At 42.2% G+C, this 26,782-nt stretch overlaps 1 protein-coding gene across 10 annotated transcripts in view; it reads left to right on the forward strand.

Annotated features, from left to right (window-relative positions):
* Nucleotides 1-254: 254 nt before the first annotated feature.
* Nucleotides 255-26,782, forward strand: part of SLC23A2 (solute carrier family 23 member 2) — an 80,131-nt gene continuing 53,603 nt past the window's right edge. The window contains exons 1-3 of one of the 10 annotated variants that reach the window (XM_083753263.1): nucleotides 334-701; nucleotides 4,652-4,707; nucleotides 5,349-5,501. Coding sequence is in view for 1 of the 10 variants with exons in the window: in XM_083753270.1 (XP_083609396.1) it covers nucleotides 4,678-4,707 (30 nt within the window). In the remaining 9 variants the exon portion in view is untranslated. Of the gene's footprint in view, nucleotides 702-4,651; nucleotides 4,708-5,348; nucleotides 5,502-6,283; nucleotides 6,305-18,365; nucleotides 18,385-22,370; nucleotides 22,390-23,417; nucleotides 23,515-26,782 lie in introns of those variants that run through there. The other 9 variants (XM_083753259.1, XM_083753270.1, XM_083753260.1 and 6 more) reach the window with 9 other exon arrangements.

Below are 26,782 nucleotides of genomic sequence, written 5' to 3' on the forward strand. Positions count from 1 at the left end.
GGGTATAAGGCGGCATATAAATTCATTGAATAATAATAATAATAATAATAAAATAATATATCCTGTCCGAATCTAGGCATGTCCACTCGTTCGTTTATTCCACTCCGAGGATTTTATGGAAAATAGGTTTTACCGTTTCATGTACATCGCCTAGATAGAAATATATAGATATATATATACACACACACACACAGCATATGGATTAATCCGTTTATGAAAACCAACAGCGAGCGCAGCAGCCTCCTCAGAGAAGAACAAAGGCGGCGGCGGCGCTATCTCCATCCCCGGCTTGCCGGGCCGCCGCCGCCTCCCTCCAAACCGCGGAAGGGGCCGCGGTGGGAGAAGCAGCCGCCGCCGCTTCCGAGACGCCGCCGCCGCCATCACCCCCGGCGAGGGGGGGGGGGGAGACGCGAGAAAGGAAGGCCGGCGCCGCCCGCGCTCTTTCCGCGCAACCCGAGGGGCCGCGGCGGAAGGCGCCATCTTGTGAGGAGGGGGCGGCCCTCGCTGGCTCGCTCGCCTGCCCGCCCGCACGCCCTCGCGTCCTACCTCCTCCGCCTCCTGCTCCTCCTCCTCCTCTTCCATGCCTCGGCCGCCAAGTCCCCTCGCTCGCGCTCCCTCAGTCTCCGCCGCTCTGCGAGGGAGCGCAGCCACCCCAGGCCACCTCAGCCGCCGCCATTTCCAGCCGCTTCCAGCCATGGCAGGTGAGGGGAGGGAAGGTCGCTCGGATAGGGAAAGAGGGGGGGCTGCCCCGTTCTTCCATTAACGCCCACCTGTCCGGGCCCCCCACCGATGCCTCGCCCCCCCAAAAAATATCCAGGTTATTTCTGGGCTCCTTCCCTCCCTCCCCGGCTTCGCCATCCTTCCTGAGCATCCCTTTGTCGTTTCGTCTCTTTCCATGGTTTCTTCTCGCCCTGTCAGGCCCAAAGCCGCCCCGTTATCCTTACACGCCCGCCCAGGTGTCCACACGCCGCTTGGGACCCCCCCCCCCGCTTGACCGGCCTCTCCAAGCATCGCTTTGTCCCAGAATAACGACCCCCCCATCCAAAAAGGTGGGTCCCGCGCCCACGTCCTTTTGCATCTGCCTACCTCCCCGCCCCCACCCCCCAATATAGCCCATTTTGTTCACCTCTTATGCCCTTCCCCTCTAAATATTCGGAATTTACATCTCTTTTTCTTTTGGCTACCTGGATCAGTAGTTCACGACTTCGCTTTGTTTCTACTCTTTGCATCTCCTGGTTTATAAGGCGCAGTTATTGCAACCCCCCTTTTTCTCTGCCCCCTCCGAATAATCCATACTAACCTTTGTACTGTACACTGTTTTGTGCAATGTTAATAGTTGCAGCATGCACAGCTGTCACGCCCTTCCGCGAACTCCTCTTTACAATGTGCCTGGAGTCATTGATTCCCATGTGTGCGTTCACACAAATGTGGTCCCTCAGTTGCCCCTTCTTTCCACCTTGGCATCTTCTGCCTATAGGAATCCTGCCGTTCCTCTCCCCCCCACTAGACCCTGATGGTTGCAGCCTAGATACACATATTTTTTCCTCCATGCCAAGCTATAGCATTTGCCATCATATCCTCTGCCCCTTTTCGCATCTTTTCTGAGGTGAGCTGGTTCTCTTTTCTTCCCACCCCCCACAGCTGATTTGAGTTCTGGCTTTCTACTTGTAGCAACCCGTTTCCTCCACTTATGGGCACTTGAAGTATCTTTCTGTTTCTTTTTATGTTAACCCAGTTTGTTGCCTCCGTAGCTGTAACTACAAAAGCCTTGTTATCGTATGATATATTCATTCCATCACTTCTGTTTCTCTGTCTGTCTCTCTCTCCCTGATAATGCCTTGTTACTACAGCAGATATTAGCCTCATTTTGCTCCCTTCTTGTTGGTACATTAATAATAGCATTCTAGCCATTCTCTGTGTGATACCAGAGCGAACATCTAGCTAATTACTGCAGGGTTTTTGCCTTCAAATTGACTGTTGGAAAAGGATAAGAGGATTGAAATGGGTTGGTGCCAGCGAGAATCATCCATCTGATTAAAAATGAATGCTTTCTCCCTAACACACTCCTGGGTGTAACCTCTCCCTTTCACTTGTATGTCCATCTTTTTTTGAAACAAAATGGGTGGCAGACATATAAGGCTTATAAACCAGGTGAAGAATTTAGGTTAATTCACCTGCAGTGATAGACTACATTCCTTGTCTGGCTGGGACTAATTTAAAATTGATGCAGGGATAGTGTGTTTCTGTAACTTTAACTCATAAACTGCCTGCCTTTCAAACTACGAAGCATTTATTGTATATTAAAATATTGGAGAACAAGGAATTAACTCTTCTCTCTTTAACTGAGCAGCATCATTCAAGCCTCTCCCCAGCTTATAGAGAAAATGTATTCTCTAAAACTGAATGACGTAGCTGATACCTACTAATGTTGCTGAATCCATACACGTACTGTATTCTTAAAAGATAGTATATTCTACCAAAGCAGTATATGCATGCTCACTTTTCATCCCTTCATTTTGAAACTGACATAGGTATCCCCCTGCCCTTCAAAGATAAGCTTGGAACACAACCTTGATCTGCTCCTATTCTAGCTATTCTATCTATTTTCTTTGAATGCCCAGTTCCCTCTTGAAAAGCAAAAGATTAAACAATCAATGAATTTGCTTTGAAAGACTGAAATAATTGCTTTTCCTTGTCAGAATTGATTGCATTGTCTCAATAATTCTGGGTCAATGAGTGCTCTTTTGCTGGACAGTTTTTAACCCTCATTTTAGTCCTTGTTTAACTGGAAAGTTGGAGACTCTGCAGGACTGGAAATACTGGACAAATACTGAGTGTGGGTGTGGACTGACTATTTAGATTTGTGCATTTTGGGGAGGTGGTGCAAGAAGTGAGTGACACTGGGAAGAGGTGTCAGAGCAAATAATAGATTGGCCATTTGCAGCCCTCTACTGACTAGGAATTGAGAGAACATCAGACAATTAATGTATAGAATCCTACCATGTCATGTAGTCCGAGCAGTTTGCTTATCTACACAATTGCCCTTGTTGACTGGATCTTGCACTCCAGCAGCATTGGAAGCAATCTATACCAAAAGAAGAGTCTTCACCCTTGGATGTTTTTTAAAGGTAGTTGTTAAAGATCATAGCTGATAGGAAGCTTAGTGTGAAATCTTAATTCTTCGATGGTCTGATGCTAGAAACAAAAGCTATTTTGGAACAACCATTGATGTTTGGTTAATAGACTGTAAACAAAAGGAATGAACAAGAAACTAGATTGGAGGGCAGAAATGAATGTTGCTTGGAATTTTTGTTTTTATCTGTAATTTATACTAGTAAACAGGTTTAGATGCACCATCTTAATACCTGATTAACTTTTAAGAACAAAGATAGGTCACACCTTAGCATGTATTCTTGCTAGCAGAGCGTAATGCCTGGTGAATTGGGGGTGGGGCGCAGTAGATAACAAAGCACGGTATAAAATATTAGGATTATAGTCTCCTCTCCCAAATTGTTATTTTCCACTGTATAGTAGTGCCATATGTTTTAACTCTTCCTCTACAGCCCACAATGCCAGTAAATGTTTGAAGTAGATCTCATTGATTTCAGACGAACTTGTTTCCAAGTAATCATGCTTGAAAGCAGTGAGGATTAACTGGAAATATCACTTCCATCCTCTACAGAATACTAAACTGCTTCCCTCCAACTTTATAGAAGCTCAGTGTTTTATTTTCACAGATTCTTCATGAAGTTATATGTAAGCTGTTATAATTAGGTGACATAGGGATCCTGTGTGTGATCAAATATCAGCAGTGTAATTGAAAACTATTGACCTGCTTGGTTATTTGGCAGTTAGAAAAGTCCGCTCTGCCTAAAATAATAGTGGCTGAGCAATTAACTGTAAGAGCAAGATGCAGTTTTGGTGCAGTAAGTTCTCTTCTGCTGTTGCCTGTGGATGTGCACCCATTCATCTTTGACCACAGGTCAAAGATGCAGGAGGTGCTTGACAGTCCTCAGTGTCTTAAGTGGACACACATAGGGAAATGGGAAATGTAATGCTAGTAGCATCTCAGCTGTGTAACAACTTAAACACAGTGGCCGCTTCTCTGCATGCCAAGGATGGCTGAGACAGTATAAGTTGTGTTGTGTTTTATTTATATACAGTATTGCTTTTTGGCCCAAAGGTCTCCAAAGCGGTTAACAACATATTAATACAAAAGAAAGATACCACAAATACAACCAACCAATCAAAACAATATAACATAGCAAACCACAAAATACCCATCAGTTACAATGGATATCACAAGAAGATGGTCATATGAAAACGATCTAGTAAGCAATGCTAGGGAGTGTTGTAGGTATTGCAAAAGATGTCAGGGACAGGGCAGGATAGAATGCAAAGCACTGAAGGGGAATATGTACACAGCTGCATTTTTGTAGGCTTGTGTGTGGGCATTTTGAAAATGTGAATAATGCATGGATGGCCAGACTTTGCACAAGTAATGTACAAACAGTTGACAGATGTTGGGATTTTATTCTTAAGTGAAGGCAGTCTTCCTCACGAAAGTGCTTGGAGAATAATAGTGTTTGTTAAAGAAGCTCTTATGAAAAGCTGTTCATTAAGTTTAAACATACTTTTTTGTTTTACTCAGAAACTGCAGGAAGAGGATATTAACAAATGGGAATGTCCTGCATGATGTCGAGAAAGGTAGGGAAAATATTAAAGATGGAAAAATAAAGCTGCATTCCGTGTTCTGTTGCTGACTTCAAAGCTGGAATGGAATGTAAAGAGGAATATGTTTTGACCAGAAGGATTATCTTTGGTTTTGATAAAAGTCTTAGGAAAATACTTTTCCAGCAATTTGTAGAGGAACAAGGACTTTTATTCTCTTCAAAATAACAGAAATCGGGCTATTCACCAATTCTTTGAAAGCTTGAGGTTTGCACAGCTGACCAAAAATTTCTCTTGTGTTGCACCACCTTTCTAAATAGATCTGCAGCAGCCAGTCTTGCCTCCCAAGTCTCTGCTTCAGTAACATGCCCACCTTCAAATGAAATCTACTGGTTCTCATTCTTGTTCTGAGCATCATAGATTCAAATGTTTATTACCAGGAGAGATGTCATGCCCCTCTATAAAAGGGGGCGTAGCTCAGTGGTAGGGCTGGGAAAGACTGCTGCCTGAAATCCTGGGAGGTAACTCCCACATAAGTTGTAGACTTACTTTACTTTTAGAAAATGTATTGTTAATGTGGTGACAGTGTCAGACCAGGGAGATTCAATGTCTCACTCAGCCATGGAGCTCCCTGGATGACCTTGGGCCAATCAACGTTTTCCTTGTCTTCTATACAGGGGTCTTGTGAGAATCAGATAGTGTGAGGGGCAATGTATGCTACCCTGGGGAAAGGATTAAATTAAAATGTTATAAATTAAACCAACCGACCTTCAAACAATACCTGATGCTGATTGCCTTTCCTCCCCCCAATATCCATTTCTGGAAACTTGGTGAGTCACTATGCTTGGCTTCTGCAGCTCACTGGTGGGTTCTGATAAATCTAATAAAGATTATTACCATTTTTAAAAGAATTTATCTGGCATTTATTTTTCCCCTTGGCATTTGTTCAACCTGTCTTCTCGTTGAAGGTTGTTGTAATGATTAGATACAACCTTCAGTGTCACGTGAAAGCTATTGCTTCTCTGATAGCTTGGTGATTAGTTCTCTGTCTTTGATCCACCAACTGAATGTGACCAGTCATCTAAACCTATTAGTAACCAACGAGTTATAAACTAACTGAAAGTAGTTTATTCCAGCTGGAGTCACTAATTTCTTAAGATGCATGCAGATAATATATAGCAGGAGTTAACATGTATAACTGCATACCCTCCTCCTAGGGACCTCCTAGTCAATAATAATAATACTTTTATTATTTATACCTGACCCATCTGACTGGGTTGCCCCAGCCACTCTGGATGGCTTCCAACGTATATAAAAACATAATAAAATGTTAAACATTAAAAAACCCTTTACCTATATAGGGTTGCATCCAGCTGTCTTGGTGAAGATAAATGTGGAGAAAAATGTTATGTGTCGGTCTATGGAATGGATAACCTTTGCAGGAAAGACGGTGTGCTTCAAATCATTTAACTGTTTTTCAGATGACAGCTGAAATGTTTGCTTTTCTGTTGTTGCTAGAATACTTGTTGCTGTACTGATGTATAAAGAGCTTAGGATTTGTGGATGAAAGCACATAAGTGTCACTATGTGAGATCTAGTATTGGCAGGCTACTGGAGTTCAAGCATTATACATGTGAGAAATTCTTTTTTTAAAAATATTTTTATTGCTTTTTAACATACATACATATCATACATATCACAAACATACTTACACAGCCAAGGAAAAAGGAAAAAGGAAAAAAAAGAAAAACGAAACATGTAATACATAAAAACATTTACAACTCAACTTACATTGACAAACACTCATCGACTTCCCTTTATCTCGATTTTGGAATAAAGTTATCATATTTTTTATCCGCAGTGTCTCATTTTTCAAGCAATTTTTACGTAGTAAGCGTTATCTCATACCTACTGTGATTTTTCAAATATATATTTGTTTTTTATCAACATTTTTATTTTTCTTTAATTTCTGTTTCCATATATAACTTAAGAAATTTTTAATAGTTTGGGCAACATAATTTCATTAAATAATCTGTACTGTAGCTCCAGACTTTTTAATAGCAATAGGATAGGTTTGTTATAAGCAATTTGTAGGCAATTTGATTAGAATTCAGTTTTGTTGAAGAAAGGATAGTTATAAATTACCCTAGCTTGGTTATAAATCACCCTAGCTTGATTCTGCCAAAGAGAGATTTACATTGCTTTGCTCTACTCTCATTGTTTCTCCGCTGAAAAACTTGAATATATTCAGAAGCATAAACACAGATATTGTAACATTTGAGCACAGAGAAGCACTTTAAAATATTTTTGATGTCTGTCAGAAGTTTGTAGCTCATAAAGTTCTTCCTCATGTGTTTTGGAATAAAATATGTGTTAACGTCACTGCCATGCCTAGTGCTTTGGCAAATAAAATGTCATGCAGTAGGATACTTCTACTGATATGCTTCCTCCTTGTCTCATGAGCAGGCAGGCTGCTACACCCAATGTGAAGAATTCCAGCTGTGGCAGTAATTAATAGCCAAAAAACGATATGGAAATTGACATCCTCTGCTAGCACAAGACATTTTTGTGCCTGAGTTTAAAAAATCCAGATGACACCCTACCTACTTAACATTAGGATATCCTCCCTTAGAAAGGTTGCCTGCATAAGCCTTGTTGAAATGAGCAAGGAGACAGTAGAATTCTTGTTGTGAATTCATATTAGCTTTTGTTCAGCAAAACATCTAAGTAGGTTGGACTGTATATGTCAGACCTATCCCTGCCCACCACTGCCCTCAGTGATACCCAAAATCTGCTGCCCTACTTGGTCTAATGCTGGTTGCCACCTCTGTCTGAACTTACTGAAGCTGAAATTCCTTCATTTGCCCTGTTAAGTATTTCATGACAAGAGTATTTTAGCAAAAAGACATTAGGCCTCTGTCCAAGTTGTATAATAAGAAAATAGCATGTGTGTGTGTGTGTGTTGTTTTTTTTTGGGTAAGCAAGCTGTTATCCTTCATCCAAGGACCAGCTTGCATAATCATTCTTTAATGGCTCAGTGCCTCTGACCTGAGGCACAATACATTCAAAAATGTATTGTGTTCCTTGTCAAACCTCCATGCTACAGAATCAGGACTGTAGGAAAAGTTTTCAGACTGGATACATCTACGTTACTGCTGCTGTTTCAAGAAAGAATGTAAAGCACAAAGCCAATGGCTTATAGATAGGTGAAGCCATATTTGATCTAGGAAAAAAAATGAGATATTACTACAGCTATAGCTAAAGTTGAACAAAAGTTGTATAAGAGCCCACTGGATCAGACAATGTGGAGGATGCTTAGTAAGGGTTTCTGTGGGATCTGCCAAAAATGTTCTTAAGAAGCTCTCTGCATGCAGGTAACTCTTTCTGTTTCAGCATGTTAGTTAGTTCTCACAGGATTATGGGACATGTTTTTGATTGTTCATGCAGATTGTGGCCTCATCAGTACCTTTACTGCTTCTGAATGCTGATTTAATGTGCCAGGTGTTGTATAAAGTGCCTAAGTGACAATTATTCCTGCTCGGAGGCTTCTAATCTACAATAGATGATCATGATGGGGACTAGTCAAGTATTGGCACTGAGAGAACAAAATTGAGTTGGGGAGTGTCATGGCAATGGAGAAGCTTGGATGGTTCAGGAAAGGCTTTGTTAAGGTTATGTGAGATATGGAAAGGACACTGAGTGTGGAAAGGACAAGAAGCTTCAGAAGGCATTCAGATTTGGTGGAAACCCAGCTATGTGGGTCTGTCAGATGGGTTTTGGGTAGTGGGTGCTTTCTGCCAACATTGGCTCTCATGGTTCTAAACCACTTGCTACAGCTACGTAATGGCTTTTTGCACCATATTTCTGTTGGTTAAGCTTCAGCTAAGCTTGGTGTAGACAACTGCTGGCCTGGCTCCCAATGTGGTGCTTGAAACTTGTGTTAAAGGTCCTTCATTTGTAACCCCCTCTATTAGTAAACGTATATTTAGCTTTAGGTGTAAATGTTATGATCATATACAATGTCGGCACCATAATTTTATTTTTAGAAGATAGCTCTTTGCCTGTTTGCTTTTTTATATTGAATCACTCTGACTTTCACCGATCATTCAATAACTTTTTAAGGCTTGGAACAATGCATCTGTTGTACTAATTATAGTTGGAATTGGGTTTTTTCTGAACACTGTTGTGACAGCTAGTAATTTGTTGAATGGACAGAAAATCACTGTTGGAGGCACTACAGATGGTGGGTCTCCTCAAAGAGGGGGATAACTAAATTCTCCCTGTAACTGTGGGAAGCATCAGACAAATTTATTTCTTTCAATGCTTTCATAACCCAGCCTTCTTCATCAGTACAGTACCAGGGTGGGGTTCAACATAAAATAGTGATTACAAAAAAGAGTTAGTGAAACCAACAAAACATTGTTAGAAACAATGGCAAATGAATTAACTGCAAACTGCTTAACAGCGAAGACTAAAACAACCAGTCATTGAACACCTAAAAAGCCTAAGGGAACAGATATGTCTTTACTTGTTGCCAAAAATGATGTGGTGTCAGCACTGAATGTACGGTACTTATAGAGGAAGGGCATTTCACAAATAGAGTGCTACCTTGTAGGATGCTCCACCACCCCGGGTAACCTTCTCTTAACAGTGTGATGTGAAGAAGAGCCACTGTGCAAGTAAACAGGGTGTATTTTATACATAAGAGGATGCACTGGGATAGTTTGCATGCCATGCCACTGGGATAGTTTGCATGCCACGCTGGGCATGAATGCATTAGTGTGTGACTTCTTGGAGAAAAACTAGTGCTGCTCCACTCCCTCTCCTGGTCCTCCTGCACTACCTTAAGCTAAGCCAGAGGTTGGCTATGCATTATGTCTGGACTCTGACCCACCCCCTGGGTGTGTGGGTAGGGGTCATGAGTTGTCTCACTGCAAGCAAAGCAGAAGCACCAAGCCAAGGGCAACCTTGGCTGCAGCTCATGGTTTCTCTGGAGTGAACCTGGTTTCTCTGGAGCCTGGGTTCAGATGTAATGCTAAGGCAAACATGACTTAGCTCCTGGTAGTGTGGCTAGCAAGAGGATCAGGAGGAAAGGAAGTGTCTACCAGTTTTCCTCTTGAGCACCTGCATGCTTGCACATTCATGTGTAGTGGTGGTTTGGTTCAGTATTCATTAAGAATTGGGCCACTCTAATTCACTGACCCACCGGGACGCGGGTGGCACTGTGGGTAAAACCTCAGCGCCTAGGACTTGCTGATCGTCAGGTCGGCGGTTCGAGCCCCCGCGGCGGGGTGCGCTCCCGTTGCTCGGTCCCAGCGCCTGCCAACCTAGCAGTTCAAAAGCACCTCCGGGTGCAAGTAGATAAATAGGGACCACTTACTAGTGGAAGGTAAACGGTGTTTCCGTGTGCTGTGCTGGCTCGCCAGATGCAGCTTCGTCACGTTGGCCACATGACCCGGAAGTGTCCTCGGACAGCGCTGGCCCCCGGCCTCTTAAGTGAGATGGGTGCACAACCCTAGAGTCGGACACAACTGGCCCGTACGGGCAGGGGTACCTTTACCTTTACCTAATTCACTGACAGAGTACATCACTGAAATTCTTATAACAAACTTGACACGTTTACTAAAACATTAGCAGTGTATTCAGAAGAATTCACATTCATTTCAGTGGGGCTTACTTCCAGGCAAACTGGTACAGGATCAAAGCTTAAATTTATTAATCATTTATTAGCCTTTTTTTCTAAATCCTCATGTCATAGCTTCATAGCTGTTTACCCTAATTTTGCTGTTGGAACAAAATACATATGTAGAAGTAACTGATTAGTGAATTTGTAATTAAGTTCTGACTTCCCCAATTTTAATATAATTGAAAAATAGTAATGCCATCATGCCTGCTAAAAGAGATCCATGTTGCTTGAAGCTTGATACCTCCACATTTATAAACTTTGAACCTGTGAACCAGATTGCCTTGCCTGCTGTGTATTCTGTTTTGGGGAGCTAACAACTGTGTTACCAAGCAACTCATGAGACATGATTCTTATACTACCTTTGGTGAAGAATATTCAGTGTGGTAGTAGCACATATTTTATAGTGATCAAGTGTAAAACAACAACAACAACACTCATTTGTTTGGGTAAAAAAATGTATGTATTGTCCGAGTTGGTACTCTGGGTTTCCCAAACATGGGTCTCCAGTTGTTTTTGTTTCTTATCATTTGTTTTATTGGTTAAAGGAAGTTATAGCTCATTATAATAATTAGGTGGTCACAAATTGCGACTTGCATTTCTGCAAACTTGGTCCAATAAAATAATTTTGTGTTGATTTAGTTCAGCTTTCCCTAACCTGCTACCTTCTAGATGTTTACAATGCCTAGCACTCCATCACCATAAAGCTATGCTTGCTGGCAAAAACTGATGGGAGGGCACCTGGTTGGGGAAGATGGATTTAGTTGTGGAGTGAAGGCTATTCTTGAAAACCATTTTCTAGTGCGCCAGCAAGTTCGCTTACAGTTATGTTGGCCCTGAAGTAGTGAAATAGCACTTCATTTTGACACTGCACCTTGAACATGGCAGAACATGAATGGGAAGGGGGACAGAAGTGTTATGCCTGCTGTTAGGATTAATATAGTTGGTCAGCTAATTGCCAGGATTGTGGCAAGGCTCACAATTATCTTGCACAGGAGATTGCTTTATTAGAACCATAACAAAATCAATAATGAAATCTGATTTTTGTTTTGTTCTTTTAAATGTTTCTGATAGGCACTTGCAAATCCGGAGTCTCTTGAACTTGCTTGAATGTTAGGTTTTGCCCTGCCCTGCTTTAAATTTTTCTCCTTTTTCTCAATTTCCTTAGCAGTTTCTCATATCTGTTCATACATGTGGTAAGAGGTGCCATTAACCTGTTGGATTCAAAAGTTGTTCATAATCCTTTTGTTCCAAACACAGTGATTGCATTAACAATGTCCGCATTCAACTTGGAGCATTCTTATCCAATCCATAGTTGTAGCAAGCAGTTTTTTCCTAGAACTTCCTGCTATAGTAATTATGAGTAGGCTTAGGTAAAGGTAAAGGTACCCCTGACCATTAAGTCCAGTCATGGACGACTCTGAGGTTGCGGTGCTCATCTCGCTTTATTGGCCGAGGGAGCAGGCGTACAGCTTCCGGGTCATGTGGCCAACATGACTAAGCCACTTCTAGCGAACCAGAGCAGCACACGGAAATGCTGTTTACCTTCCCGCTGGAGCGGTACCTATTTATCTACTTGCACTTTTGACGTGCTTTCAAACTGCTAGGTTGGCAGAAGCAGGGACTGAGCAACAGCAGCTCACCCCGTCACAGGGATTTCAACTGCCGACCTCCTGATCGGCAAGCCCTAGGCTCTGTGGTTTAGACCACAGCACCACCCGCTTCCCATATGAGTAGGCTTAAGTGCAAATAACTGAAGCAAATTGCCCCCCTGAGTGAGTGCCCCAGGTGAGAGATGGAGTGGTTTCTGACTGGAATGGTTGGATAGATCTCTTTTATTTATTTCTCTACATTCTGCTATTATGATTAGAGGTGGGTTAACAGCAGTACATTGGCACCTCAGGTTACAGATACTTCAGGTTACAGACGCCGCAAACCCAGAAATAGTACCTCAGGTTAAGAACTTTGCTTCAGGATGAGAACAGAAATCACGCAGCAGCAGCAGGAGGTCCCATTAGCTAAAGTGGTGCTTCAGGTTAAGAACAGTTTGAGGTTAAGAATGGACCTCCGGAACGAATTAAGTTCTTAACCAGAGGTACCACTATATGTGTCTGGGTCAGAGACGGAGGAGGGGAATGAGGCTGCCATCTCTGTGGTGCTGGGCAGGGGGTGGTTTGAAGCTGGGCAAAGTTATGCAGAGACAACGAGGAGGGCTAGTTATAGCACAGCCCTTGCTCTCTGTCTGCCGTATTTCAGAATCTAAGGATACTGGTTAGCCAACCCCACCCTCCTGGTCTGATGGTGTTGCTATTAAATGTCAGGTCTGATTTGATTATGGGTGAAGGGGGTGGCTTGGTGTGCATAACAGAGACTTAGGTAGGTGAGTTGGGCGGCCATATGGTCACCTGGTACAACACCACTCTGGGGCGGGGAGGGGGGGAGTTATAATTGTCCATAAAATGCTATCTCCCTTGCCACGAAATTGCTCCGATTTGGACATTGCCTTCTCCTTCCTCAGTTGACTCCATTGTGTTAAATTATACATTGTATGCCTCTTGCATCCTGAAATACCATTCTTTGTGAATGTGCCATACAGTACAAACAAACTAAGTGGTTATTATCAATGGTATGATTTATATCTGGAGTAGGGCATATTTATCTCATGCTCTGCGGAATGTGCTGTTTTCTGGCTTTGCATTATCTCTCTTGATGAGATCAAAGCTTTTATCTTGGCAACAGAGCCAGCTATCTCATCTTTGCCTGCAGCATGAAACAGATGACCTTGTTTGCTGTAAAAATGTCCACTCTTCTGGTTCCGATTAGCTCTGTAGACTCTGGTCATGCACAGGAGCTGAGCAGGACTGCACTCCCACAGTCACAGGGAAGTGGCGCTATGGTACAGCACATGATTGGAGCCTAGAAAACCAGATTTTTGTGTGATTTGAGACTCTGCATGGGAAGTCTTTAAGCTGCGAATACTCAAAGTACCCTGCAATTCACTACCTGAAATATACTCCCCTGGGTGCCATTCCTCCTCCTTCAGAGTTATCAGAGTTAGTCTGGAATATCCACAAATAAGACATAACCTGTAATGGATTCTTTCAAAACATTCTGATTCTCTTTTCCCTCTTCTTTTGTACTAGTGCATGAGGTTCAGCATTACCCTGAAGCTAAAACTTGACATGTGGTTGCAAATGAAGAATTCCCAATCCAGTGTTTTGTTTTTAAGGTGCAACAAAGGGACCATTGGTGAGGCAGGTTTGCAGGGAAGGGCAGGAAGGAGGACGCCCTTCCCCTGCCCTGCCCTTTCCTCTAGTCAACCTGAAAGCCCAACCTTGCAGATTTGAGTTAAACAGCCACTGACTGCCATTTCTCCCCCAGAAAAGCACCCTGCCCCCTCCTTTTTATTTCTGTTTGCTACTGAATGTCTAGTGGAGCCCTGAAGCCTGCTTCACAAATATTTAAGATGTGCACATAGAAAAGAACATGTGATTATGTCATGGGTAGGCAAACTAAGGCCCGGGGCCCGGATCTGGCCCAATCGCCTTCTAAATCCGGCCCGCAGACAGTCCGGGAATCAGCGTGTTTTTACATGAGTAGAATGTGTGCTTTTATTTAAAATGCATCTCTGGGTTATTTGTGGGGCATAGGAATTCATTCATTCCCCCCCAATATAGTCTGGCCCCCCACAAGGTCTGAGGGACAGTGGACCTGCTGAAAAAGTTTGCTGATCCCTGGTATGTGATGAGCACATAGCTGGGAAACCCAGCCAGATGGGTGTGATATAAATAATAAAATTAATTATTATTGCCATATATACATAGCTCCTTGCCCGCATTCACTTAACAAGAAACCCAGAATTGCTAGTGCCTAATGTAAGGAGCAGTCCTGATAGATTTGTAAGATGTAGTCTGCTATTGACTGCTGGTGGGTATGTCCTTTCCAGCACGTTCTTCAGGAGTTCTTAAAGGGTTGCTATATCCCCAGGCATCCATGGTAACCCTTATCCTCCCTGCTCTCTCCTGAAGCACTTGCTTCCTTTCTCCACCCTTCATCAAAGTAACTTCCCTTTCAGCTTGACCTCTGCACACAGAAATGACATGCCAGCAGTTTTGCTGTGTCCCTCTATATTGCAATGGGCATAAGCGGAGCTCTTCTGATTCAGGCCGGAACTCCCATCTTGTCCAGCATCTTGTTTCTTACAGGGATCATTCATAGCCATTGAGAAAGCCCACAAGCAGGGCTTCATTTGCTGCTCCCCAGCAACACAGAGGTGTCATTTAAGCATCTCTTCTCCTATATCTCCTTTTTAAGAATATGTTTTTATTAACAGGTTTTTCTTGACTAACAAAGGTACATAACACGTCTCTGTTTAATAATAGTTTAGTCCTTTATATAGGTCTGTTATGTGAGACATTATTGTTATAGGCAATATGGCGTAGGGGGAAAGTGAAGTGGTGAGAGAGAGGGGAGGAAATAGAGTGGGGGACACACAGTAAACTTTCATTCTTTGGCATAGTATATGAGCAGAGCTTTTGTGTCAGCATCACGTGGGTATGTATCTTATTTTTGCTGGTGAAGTGAGAGGCCAGAGGGCCCAGGACATGGCTGGTTGTATTTAATTGGTTGCAGTGTGCTGGGTTAAACCAGCCATATCAATTCACATGCTGTCAGGGGAGGTTGGTCTTCATCTTGTTGGCCTATATATGCAATAAAGAGGAACCACACCGGGTGAAAGCGTTCTTTGTTTCCCCCCATGCTAATTTCAGTTTATTAGTTACCGGTAGCTTTTCGAGTATGATGGTTTCCCATACAGTTTGGTACCAGTGGTCCATGTTCACTCATGATAGGTCCCTCCAGTGTTTGGTTATGACACTCCTAACTTCTCAGAGTAAGTGGCTTATGAGTTATTTATCATGGGAGTGTGCATTGTTGTCTTGGAAGATATTTTGTAGAGCCGGTTCTGGAGTTGCAGATTTATTGTAAGACTGCTATCCAAAGGATTGAATTTGGGGGCAATTGCACCACATATGGAGGTAGGTACCTATGGTGGTGCAGCTTCTTCAACACCTAGATGAAGTTCCTGGGTGTGTCATTGCCAGTTTCTGTGGTATTAGGTACCACCTGTAAATTAGTTTCAAAATGAGTTCCCTCTTCTTGGCTGAGAGGGATTTGAAGGGCAATTTAGTCCACAGTTTTGACCACTGGGTTGAGTTTATTTTGTATATTGTGTCATGTTCCCATTGTAGTAAGGAGTGTAGTGTCCTGGAGTCGTGCTTTGTATATTGCTGATACCGTCCCTTTGCTGTGTCCCTTTGTTGATAGTAAGAGTTTTTCAAAGTTAGTCAAGGGCCTAGTGGCAGTTGCCTTTGTTGCTGGGTTGTTTAAGAAGGCATGTTGGGTTAGTCAGGGTATTTGGGTGTTCCCTACTTTGTCTTGTGTTCCTTGTATCAGTGTGGGGTTGCCATTTTGTAGGTGGTGTAGACCTTTGGCTTGCCAAAGCCTTATTTGAAAGCTTTGGGATGCATGGTAAACAGTGGGTGGTAAACTGGGGGATTAGAGGGGGACAGGGCTGGGACAGTATTCCTATTTTTTCCTTCCATGCTTTAAGCATGGTCTGTGTGAATCTGTTTTGTGTTGTGAGGGTTTAGAAATGAGTACATTGAGGTGAGGGTGTTTCTGATTATATCTAATTCTATGTGCACCCATTCTTTCGTTTCATCTTATAAAATGAATATTGGGAATTCTCCATCCTCCTTCTGAGGTGGGGAAATGCAGGAATTTGGAATTTATTCTTGGCTTTCTATGTAAGAAGATAAATGAATGTAGTTTTTTTCTGCCACTTGCGGAGTTGGGTCTAATCACCTTTTAAAGGTGTCTTTCAAAGGAGGATAGAGCACCGGGCAGCGAAAGCACAAGAGGCAGCACCCTTCTTGCCCCACTGCTTCTGCAGCCAGAACACACACACACCCCGCCAGTGGGAGGGAGATGTTCCAGCGTATGGCATTGCAGCTCATCTTCTCTGCCCCAGGGCGGAGTACCCTGGCTTTTGCCAAGTACGCTGTGAGGGGGCATTGTTCTGGCAGTGAAAGTGAGGGTGGGGCGGGGCGGGGTAGGGAGAGACACATTCCCGTTTTACGAGATGTCCCGGTTATGGCATAAGCTTTCCTGTAGAACAAACAACTTCATCAGTTGCATTTTTCATGAAAAGCTAGTATTGTAAATGACAGTTTCACAGATCACATTCCAAATTACTCATTTCTTGTATGACGAAGTAATGTCTCCAGGCTATGAAGAATCTTATGAGCCTGTATAATTTATTGAACAGAAACAATGGGGTGTCTGGGCGAATTTCAGACATCCCTTTCCTGAGGGGCAATTAGTTTAAGTGGAGGACTACAAGAATGCTCAGGAGATTTGCTCAAATCTCACAGTTGTGAGCTCACAGGCAGCATTTGACAGGCCATGCTCTTTCAGCCTCAGCCCCGCCCCATCTATAATAGGGCATATAAATTTAACCTACATTACAAGGTTATGGTAAGGATTAAAGCAATATAATTCACATGAAACACTTTCGGGTGTGCAAAGTGCTATATAAATTGGAACAGATGTTTCCTTGTTCGATTAATACTTTTATATACTCAGAGGAGCTCCGGGTAGCAAACAACAAGGGATAAAGCAACAAAGCAATGAAAACATATTGAAAATATCTTTAAAACAATACTGCAGCTCTCTGTCATTGTTCCATTGATTAACATTTTCACCCTTTGTTCCATATACCCTTCAATCCCTTTGATAAATGCTGTCCCAAAGTCCATAATTTCCATAATTCTCTTCATAAATACCCAAGGGACATTGTCGAACACCTTCTCAGCATCCAGAAATATTAAGATAGCTTCTTTTTCATTCTTTTTTATGAAAACTTTCCATGAAAAATATAACAGTGGAATATTTCCACCCTGTATCACCCTGACGTTTTTTTTTTTTTTAAAAAACCATACAACTTTAGTGAACAAATCCAGACATTCACTCTGCAGAAGAAATTAAAACATGCACCATCCATGGTCCAGTTTGGATTATTGTTTGAGCCTTCCTGAGCCACAGTTTATGAAATCAGAAATAAACGTTGAAGCTGAGTTCTCCTTCCCTGGCTCATTTTCCTGGTTTATTAACTGACATTAAAACACAGCTCCCGTGTTCAGATGCAACATGTAATTCTGGCCTAATGCACAGATTTGTGGTGAAGCCAGTGCATAACAGCAAGAAGGGATGGGTTTGGAATTACTACTGTCTATGCTAGGCCAGTGTGAAAGGAGTTGCTATTCAGGTTAGCTATACCACTGAAGAGCAGTAAACTTGTTCTTGACGGATAGTTCTGTGGAGTTGTTGTTCAGAAGAACCTGGCAAATGATTCCACAAAAGTTATTTGCCTACACAAAATGTTTACTTGCCCACTTGCCCACACAAATTTGTCTTAATGATGGTGGTCACCTTAGTTCAATTTAAAAGGGATTAGACAAATTCATGGAAGGTAAGACTATCAATAGCTACTGGTCATAATGGCTGTATCCTCCCGCCAGGACAACCTTTGAATATACCGTAAGTTGCTGTGAAACAGCAGTGAGAGAAGGCTACTGTGCTTATGTCCTCCTTGTGGGCTTCCCATTGGAGTCCATTGGACCTGGCTGGCCACTGCAGAAATCAAAATGCTAGACAAGATGGGCCCCCAGTCTTTTATGTTTAATTGATGTCTATAAGGGTGGAGGAAGGCATGAGGAAAGTTTTCCTATCTGATCTTGTAGAAACACTTTGCCTGCCCTGGGTAAGGTCAGCGGAGTGGTTATCTACAAGCCCTGTTGAAAAAGACCAGGATGGAAATCCACATTTTAGAGCTGTGGGCTCTGGCATTGTGGATTTTCATCTGAAGCCAAACCGTTGAACATAGCTGCTGGAGGCATTGAAAAGGGACTTCTTAAGGCTATACAAACACTGCGTCAAGTGTTAGAAGAAACCAGTGAAATTGGATGTCGGTGCGTGTGCATATGTGTAGAACACTGCTGCTTAGCCCAAAGAAGAAGAAAATGTTGGAAATCAATAAATAAGGAAACAATTCCTGCATTACAGGGGGTTGAACTAGATGACCCTTGGGGTGCCTTCCAACTCTACAATTCTGTTTTTAAAAAATGTACTTGCAAGTTAGGAAATATTACCTCTGTCTTTGCATACTGAAATGATGTATATGGTGGGGTCATGTTTTAAGATTAGTGAGAGATCTTGGTGATATATCAAATGTCTTACCTGAGCATTGTGATCAGTATTTTTAATTATTAAGGAGAGAACTAGTAGTATTGTGTAGTGGTTAGGGTGTTGGACTTGGACTGGGGAGTCCTGACTTCAAATACTCCCTCAGCCTTAAAACTTGACTGGTCCAGAGATACTATCGCTCAGCATCAGCTACCTTGTATGGCTACTATGGGGACGCAAGGTGGTGCTGTGGGTTAAAGCCTCAGCGCCTAGGACTTGCCGATCGAAAGGTCGGCGGTTTGAATCCCTGCGGCGGGGTGCGCTCCCGCTGCTCGGTCCCAGCGCCTGCCAACCTAGCAGTTCGAAAGCACCTCCGGGTGCAAGTAGATAAATAGGGACCGCTTACCAGCGGGAAGGTAAACGGCGTTTCCGTGTGCGGCTCTGGCTCGCCAGAGCAGCGATGTCACGCTGGCCACGTGACCCGGAAGTGTCTCCGGACAGCGCTGGCCCCTGGCCTCTTAAGTGAGATGGGCGCACAACCCCAGAGTCTGTCAAGACTGGCCCGTACGGGCAGGGGTACCTTTACCTTTACCTTTATGGCTACTATGAGGATGAAATGGGGGAACCACATGTGCTACTTTGAGGTCCTTAGAGGAAAGGTAGGATATAAATGTAACAAAGGTATAAAAAAATAACACGGAAAGCAAAATGTATTCCCTTCCAATAGAGCTGCCTTGCCATTAGTTGCTTTCCCATGCTCTGGCCAGGTTCTCAAGATGCCCTGCAAGTACATGGCAATGAGCTGATGTGAGCACTTTTTATGCGCCGATATATCACTTGCAGTGCTGTACTAAATCCAATGCAAATCATGTTTATATAGTCCCAAATTTGTGGTGAGTGGATATTATTTTTGGGTGTTTGGGGGCAGAAGGAGCAAGCTCTGAAATGCTGATTATTTGCATATTCATATCTTTCCTAACATTAGAAAGAAAATCCTTTACAGGGATGCCATTCTTCTGAAATCAGCAGTTAAATCTGCATGGCTTGTAATTTGCATTAATTATGGTGTAGGTCCTGTATAATTGCACACTCAAGGAGAATATGGAACCCACAGTGAATTAAATTCATCTGGAAACATTGATATGGGGAGACATGAGCTCTAATTATCTTGGTGTATTTTACCCATCCAAATGAATTATGAACACTGGACTTTGTTCAAGAACTAAAATATGTGTACAATAAGACTAAAATCTCCCACATCCTTTTAAAGAGTATGGCTATGATTCTCAGGTGGCTAACATCACTGGAGTAGAGTAGTTTGAGGGTTGTATTTTTAAATAGTTTCTTTAAAATGTTAATATTTTTTGTTGTGTATTCTTTTTCCTTGTGTTCTGGATTTCATATTGCTAACTGTCTTCTAAGTGAGTTTATCTTGTAAGAGTTGTATAAACTAACACACTAAAAGAAGTTTTATAAAAAAAGTTTTTTCTCTTTGCGAAAACAATTAACTGTAAGTTTTGTCCTGTACTTTTTGTGGAACTGCCCCGCCTTTGGTGAGAGGTGAAATCCTCAAATCATTTTTTTAAAAAAACCCTAATTTCTTTCACCTCTATATCATTCATATGGCAAACACACGAAATGATTGAAAGGTGTTATATATACAGTAGTGTGTGTTGGAAAACTTGTTAGAAGAAGAAAGATGCTTGCTTCCTCACATGTCCTTTGTGAGAATGAATTTGGGAGTGTTTTTGTGGGGTATTTGCACTAATATTTACAAAGTATATTTGTACCAGAAATATACTTCTGGTTTTAAAAAAATTATATTTATTTTTTAAAATATTAAATGTGAATAGTGAGTGAGATATTTATCTTTTGAACCGCCCTGAGATCTTACGATGCAAGGAAGTATATGTCTAATAAAATAAAATCTTTCTGTGAGTGATGGAAGTGTGTTTGCTTCTCAATTCTGATGGCCACTTTGTGTGGGTGTTGTTGTTGTGTGTGTGCCTGTGTACTTGCCTGCCTGCCTTCCAGTAGCTTAATGGCCACTACAAGTGGAAGCTAGATGGCGCTCTTGATTTGTATTTTTTTGCATCGAAATGTCCGGGTTTGAACATTTATTTTTTTAGGGAGCAATTGCAAGTTAAGGTTGTGGTTGTTTTGTGGTTGTTTTGTGAGGGGAAAACTGTATTCTGTGCATTACCACAATAGCCTGAATTCTGAATTATCTACAAACCATATTAGGTGGTTCTGAACTATATGCCATAAATGATTATTTATGAAATTATAACCAAATGGAATTGTACAAGCCAAGAGGATACACTGTCAGCCCTTTTTAAAGACCCCTCAGGCACACAGCACAGAGTCATGTGTTTTGTCCATTTGTTATATTAATGAATCTCAAGCAAAGCTAATACTTAGATCTTGTCCCTTCAAGGAGTTGAGAGGGTCAGCCCTATGTTTGCCTGCCTGCTTGTATCAATCTTCCTCACACCAAGCTGATTGCACTGAAAGATACAGTACTAGGTTCCCAAAGGTCACTTAGTAGTAGTAATAGTAGTAATAATAATAATAATAATAATAATTTATTATTTATACCCCGCCCTTCTGGCTGAGTTTCCCCAGCCACTCTGGGCAGCTCCCAATCAAGTATTAAAAACAATACAGCGTTAAATATTAAAACCTGATATTTTCCCATACACTTAAGATCATAACAAGAGCCTGATGGATCTGGCCAATGGCCCATCTAGTCCAGCATCCTATTCTCACAGGGGCCAACCAGATGCCCATGGGAAGCCCGCTCCTGCAGTTTCCAATAACTGGACTTCAGAAACATTCTGCCTCCAACTCTGGCGGCATAGTGGCCAGTAGGGATTGTGGGAAGGCTAGCAGAATTATCTGATGTGCTACTTTTTCTTCTGCACATGTAGTATTTATCTTCATACATTGCTTCCCCATATTTAACCACCACTACTGAGAAGACCAGGGACGCGGGTGGTGCTGTGGGTTAAACCACAGAGCCTAGGGCTTGCCGATCGGAAGGCTGGCGGTTCGAATTCCCATGACGGGGTGAGCTCCCATTGCTTGGTCCCTGCTCCTGCCAACCTAGCAGTTCAATAGCATGCAGTGCAAGTAGATAAATAGGTACCACTCCGGCGGGAAGCTAAACGGTGATTTCCGTGCGCTGCTCTGGTTCGCCAGAAGCGGCTTAGTCATGCTGGCCACATGACCCAGAAGCTGTACGCCGGCTCCCTTGGCCAGTAAAGCAAGATGAGCGCCACAACCCCAGAGTCGTCTGCGACTGGACCTAATGACCCTTTACCTTACTGAGAAGACCAAATACAAACTCCTTGATTTGTATGATAATATTGGAGATAATGCTTTTGTCTGATCCAGCCAGAAAATTAGTAGCCATTGATAGCCTTGTTCTCCATTAATCCTCTTTCAAAGGCATCCCCTGCCTCTTGTGGGAGTAAGTGCCATAGTATAAAGGTGCGTTGTATGAAGAAGTATTTTCTTTTAACGGTATTGAATCTTCCAATATTCAGCTACATTGGAGGTCCATGAATTCTAGTGTTATGAGAGAGGGGAAAACAGCTTTTCTCTATTTACTTTCTCCATGTCATGCAGCATAATTTTTTAAGCTTTTATGATGTCACCTCTTAGTCACCTTTTCTCTAAACTAAAAAGTCCCAAACTTTGATCTTTGTGGTTAACCTTTCCCAACAATACAACACCCTTTTCTATAGGTGGGGCAACCAGGACGGCACACAATTTTCCAGTTGTCTACAGTAATTTTATCTAATAACTTTATTTTATATTTATATATTTTACATAAATATATAGTTATTATACGTGATGTTACTAAATGAGATTAGTTATTAAGTTACTTGCTGATAAATATTCTACAGCCTTTTAAATGTGTCTGTGGGAAGGGGGATTATTGTTTTGCTGTTTTGTTTTACTTATTTACTTGTTTTTATGCTCTCTTTTATTCTGTGAACTGCCCTGAGATGTTATGAAGGGTGGTATAATAATAATAATAATAATAATAATAATAATAATAATAATAATAATAATAATGGAGAATTTCCTGAAATGAGTAGGGAAACAGTACATGCAAAGGTTTCCCCACATCTGTGACTTTACCTTTCTCTAGCAGCACTTTGGAGCAGATCCTTTAGCACAGCTTGTAACTTGAGCAAACCTTTGCCACTGTGGCAGAAAATTGCATCTCAGCTTATGGTAGATGAGGCATAATTGCAAAAGCCGGTGCTTACGCTTTTGTTGTGGCCAAATTGCGCCACATGTTTTTTGCAATATCATGATAGATTGTTAGAACGATGTCTTATGGAACTTGATGACTAATTTTTTTCTCATGACCTATATTTTCAACAGTAAACTTCATGGATTGCTCTACATATCTGTAACTGATAATAGAAGTGGGTGAACCAGAATAATTTGCCAGTGTGACAGTAGTTTTTCAGAACTGGGCACCCAGATTTTGAAGGACTTGGTTTCACACCTTCAAGGGGCTTTGCATACATATTGCACAATATGTAGAACAAGTGATGATTACAGATGCAGTCTGCATTTTCCTTTTTGAGCTTGGTTTGCAGAAGCCAAGTACTGTTTAAAGGGATTGCTACTGTAATATTTACTCAAGGTTTCTAGTTATGTCAGAGGCATGTAGTAACACCGTGTGACCATGTGGTGTGTCTTGGTATTTTTTAACAGTTGTGTAATGTATAAGTACTTACTCTGATAGGATAAAGTACAGTTATACAATATATGGAATATAAATCCTTCTGCATAATGCTTGTGGTGCTAGTATGATCGCTACAGCTGGCAACTCCTCGTAGGAAGCAGGCGAAACTATTCCACAGAGACTCTGCTATCTGCCCTGGTATCTTGAGGTAAGATAGTCATTAACCGGCTGAAAGTTGTAGCTAATGTACTGAGAAGTTCAGCTAGAGAATCTATATGGGTTATATGCTGAAGTTTTGGTCTTGAAAATATTACCACTTGAAAATTTGAATTTTCATAACTTGAAGTTTCTCCCCTCTTCTAGTTATGAAAATCCAAATTATCAAGAAGTTAGAAGTGTCAGTGTATTTCTGTGTCCTGAGATGAATAAATCCAGACTAATCTTAAAACTGTTTCATGTGCATTGTTAATAGAGGTGGGGTTGCATAGTGTCTGGCTTGATTTGAAACTTGACATGGCCATGAACTGACTAAATGGCCTTAGGCAAAAACTACACTGTCATAGAATCATAGAATTGTAAAGTTGGAAGGGACCCCAAGGGTCATCTAGTCCAACCCTCAACTAAAGCACCCATGACAGATGGCCACCCAGCAATTGCTTAAAAGCCTCCAATGATGGGAGTCCACCCCTTCTGAGAGAGTCTGTTTCACTGTCAAACAGCTCTTACTGTCAGATAGTTCTTGCTGATGTTTAGTTGGTGTCTTCTTTCTTATAGCTTGAAACCATTAGTTTGAGCCCTACCCTCCAGAGGTTGCCCGATCTTCTGTGTAGCAACCCTTTAGATATCTGAAAAGGGCTATCATATCTCTCCTCCGTCTCCTCTCTTCCAGGATAAACATGCCCAGCTCCCTCAACCATTCCTCCTAAGACTTGGTTCCCAGTCCGTTGACTATCCTCTGCACACCTTCCAGCTTGTCGATATCTAGTATTAGCTATCTAATCTGCATCTTGGGGGCAATAATATGAATCAAAGTTTACAAGATAATGTATGTGAAATGCTTTGAACAGACTAAAGTGGAGTGTCTGTTTCTGATGAGGAAAATGTAGTTCAGAATAAAGCTTTCAGTTTTGGAGATTTGGTGGGTGCAAAGAGAAATAGATAAAACTTTGTAAAAATAGTCTTTCTATGTCACAGTCCTCTACCTATAGAAAGGAATGACTACATATTAGTTTTCTTGAGAAATAACCAGGCACATAAATCAGTATCTCTTTTGTATCTTTATTGCTTGGTTTGAGAGGCTAATTGAAGTGCTTTGTTCAGGAGAAAACAGCTGCTTAAAACTTCCACAGCCGCTTCGTTATTTTTTCTGATCCAGACAAAACAGTGGCAGTATGTATGAACATCAAGCAAGAACAATTCCTTTCACTTTTCAGGAGATGACGTAACAATTAGAGCAGGGATTTAAATATAAAGTATGCATTTTCATTCTGAATGGACATATTTTTGCTGTCACAAACTGAAGGCAGGGCATTGCTCAAGCACAGCTATTTTCAGAAAGCATGATTTGGATATGTTTAAACTGTTGGTAAGGGATGCAGGTGGCGCTGTGGGTTAAACCATAGAGCCTAGGACTTGCCGATCAGAAGGTTGGCGGTTCGAATCCCCACGACGGGGTGAGCTCCCGTGGCTCGGTCCCTGCTCCTGCCAACCTAGCAGTTCGAAAGCACATCAAAGTGCAAGTAGATAAATAGGTACCGCCCTGGTGGGAAGGTAAACGGTGTTTCCGTGCGCTGCTCTGGTTCGCCAGAAGCGGTTTAGTCATGCTAACCACATGACCCGGAAGCTGTACACTGGCTCCCTCGGCCAATAAAGCGAGATGAGCACCGCAACCCCAGAGTCAGCCACGACTGGACCTAATGGTCAGGGGTCCCTTTACCTTTACCTAAAACTGTTGGTATTGTGAATGCCAGCGAGCTGTGTGTGTGTGTGTGTGTGTGTGTGAGAGAGAGAGAGAGAGAGACAGAGACAGAGACAGAGAGAGAGAGAGCTTGCTCCGTGTACAGCATGGTGCTGCACTAGCAACAGTCACCACCACAGTTAAAGTGAACATTGGGATTCGATGGAGACAAAACAGAGACATGCCCCAGTGCAAGGTATTTGAGCCTGAGTGCCACCTCTACCTAACAGCGCAAACCTACAAGCATAACATTTTGGGCTGACCATCTTCTGATCATACGTGGACTTTAGAGTAATCAGAAGAGGCCCTTTTACATGTATGTGCCGTACCCCCATCTGGGGCATGGCTGATAGGAACACACAGAAAGGCTTTTTTGGGTTGGTGCACAAAGTTGGTAGAAATTCCTCCTCAAGAGTTCCATGCTGACCCCTTGATTTCCTTGAAGCTTGAATTTGTTTTATTCTGGGTCGTTGTATTTGTTGTAAACCACTTTGAGTTTTTTCTTTAAAATATATAGTATAGAAATGAAAATCATCATCATCATCAATTGGGGGGCGGCGCCTAGACTTTCCATTGTGGTGACCATAACCTAAGTTTAAGGTGGCATTTGGCAATTAGCTTATATAACTGAGTTTCCAACACTGGTCTTAGCCAGTATGGCCAGTGGTCAGGGATGGTGGCTTTTATAATCCAAAACATATGGAAGGCATCAGTTCAGGAAAGATGAATTAAACACTCTCTGCACTTTTGTTTGTGTGTGTACGTGTGTGTACAGTGGTACCTCAGTTTAAGAACAGCCCTGTTTACGAATTATTCGGTTTATGAACTCTGCAAAACTGGAAGTAGTGTCCCAGTTTGTCAACTTTACTTGGGTCTAAGAATGGAATCCGAATGGCGGAAGGGCACCGGCAGTGGGAGGGCTCATTAGGGAAAGCACGCCTCGGTTTAAGAACAATTTTGGTTTAAGCATGGACTTCTAGAACAGATTACGTTTGTAAATCGAGGTACCACTGTATATACATATATATACACAATGGTACCTCGGTTCCTGAACAGCTTAGTTGTTGAACAAATCAGCTCCCGAATTCTGCAAACCTGGAAGTAAGTGTTCCAGTTTGCGAATGTTTTTTGGAAGCCGAATGTCCAACGCAGCTTCCGCTTGAATGCAGGAAGCTCCTGCAGCCAATCAGCAGCTGCACCCTCGTTTTCAAGCGGTTGTGGGAGTCGAATAGACTCCCAGAACGGATTAAGGTTGAGAACCAAGATACCACTGTACATGAATTGTGGTATAGATGCAGTGTGCTGTGCATATAATGAAAATAGATGGTGATGGTGAGTTTAATAAACAACAATCCCCCACCCCTGAATGACGTGGTCTTGACCAGGAATGCCCTGAATCTTTCTGTTGGACTACTGTTGATGGTTATTGAATATTGTAAGTTTCCATCATCCCACAGTACCTCCACAATATCCCACATTGCCCTCTGTGAGAGACTTGAGCTTCTCGTCATTTGTCTTC

Source organism: Podarcis gaigeae (assembly GCF_964106915.1).
Source record: "Podarcis gaigeae genome assembly, chromosome: 8".
In the NCBI taxonomy this organism is placed as follows: domain Eukaryota; kingdom Metazoa; phylum Chordata; class Lepidosauria; order Squamata; family Lacertidae; genus Podarcis; species Podarcis gaigeae.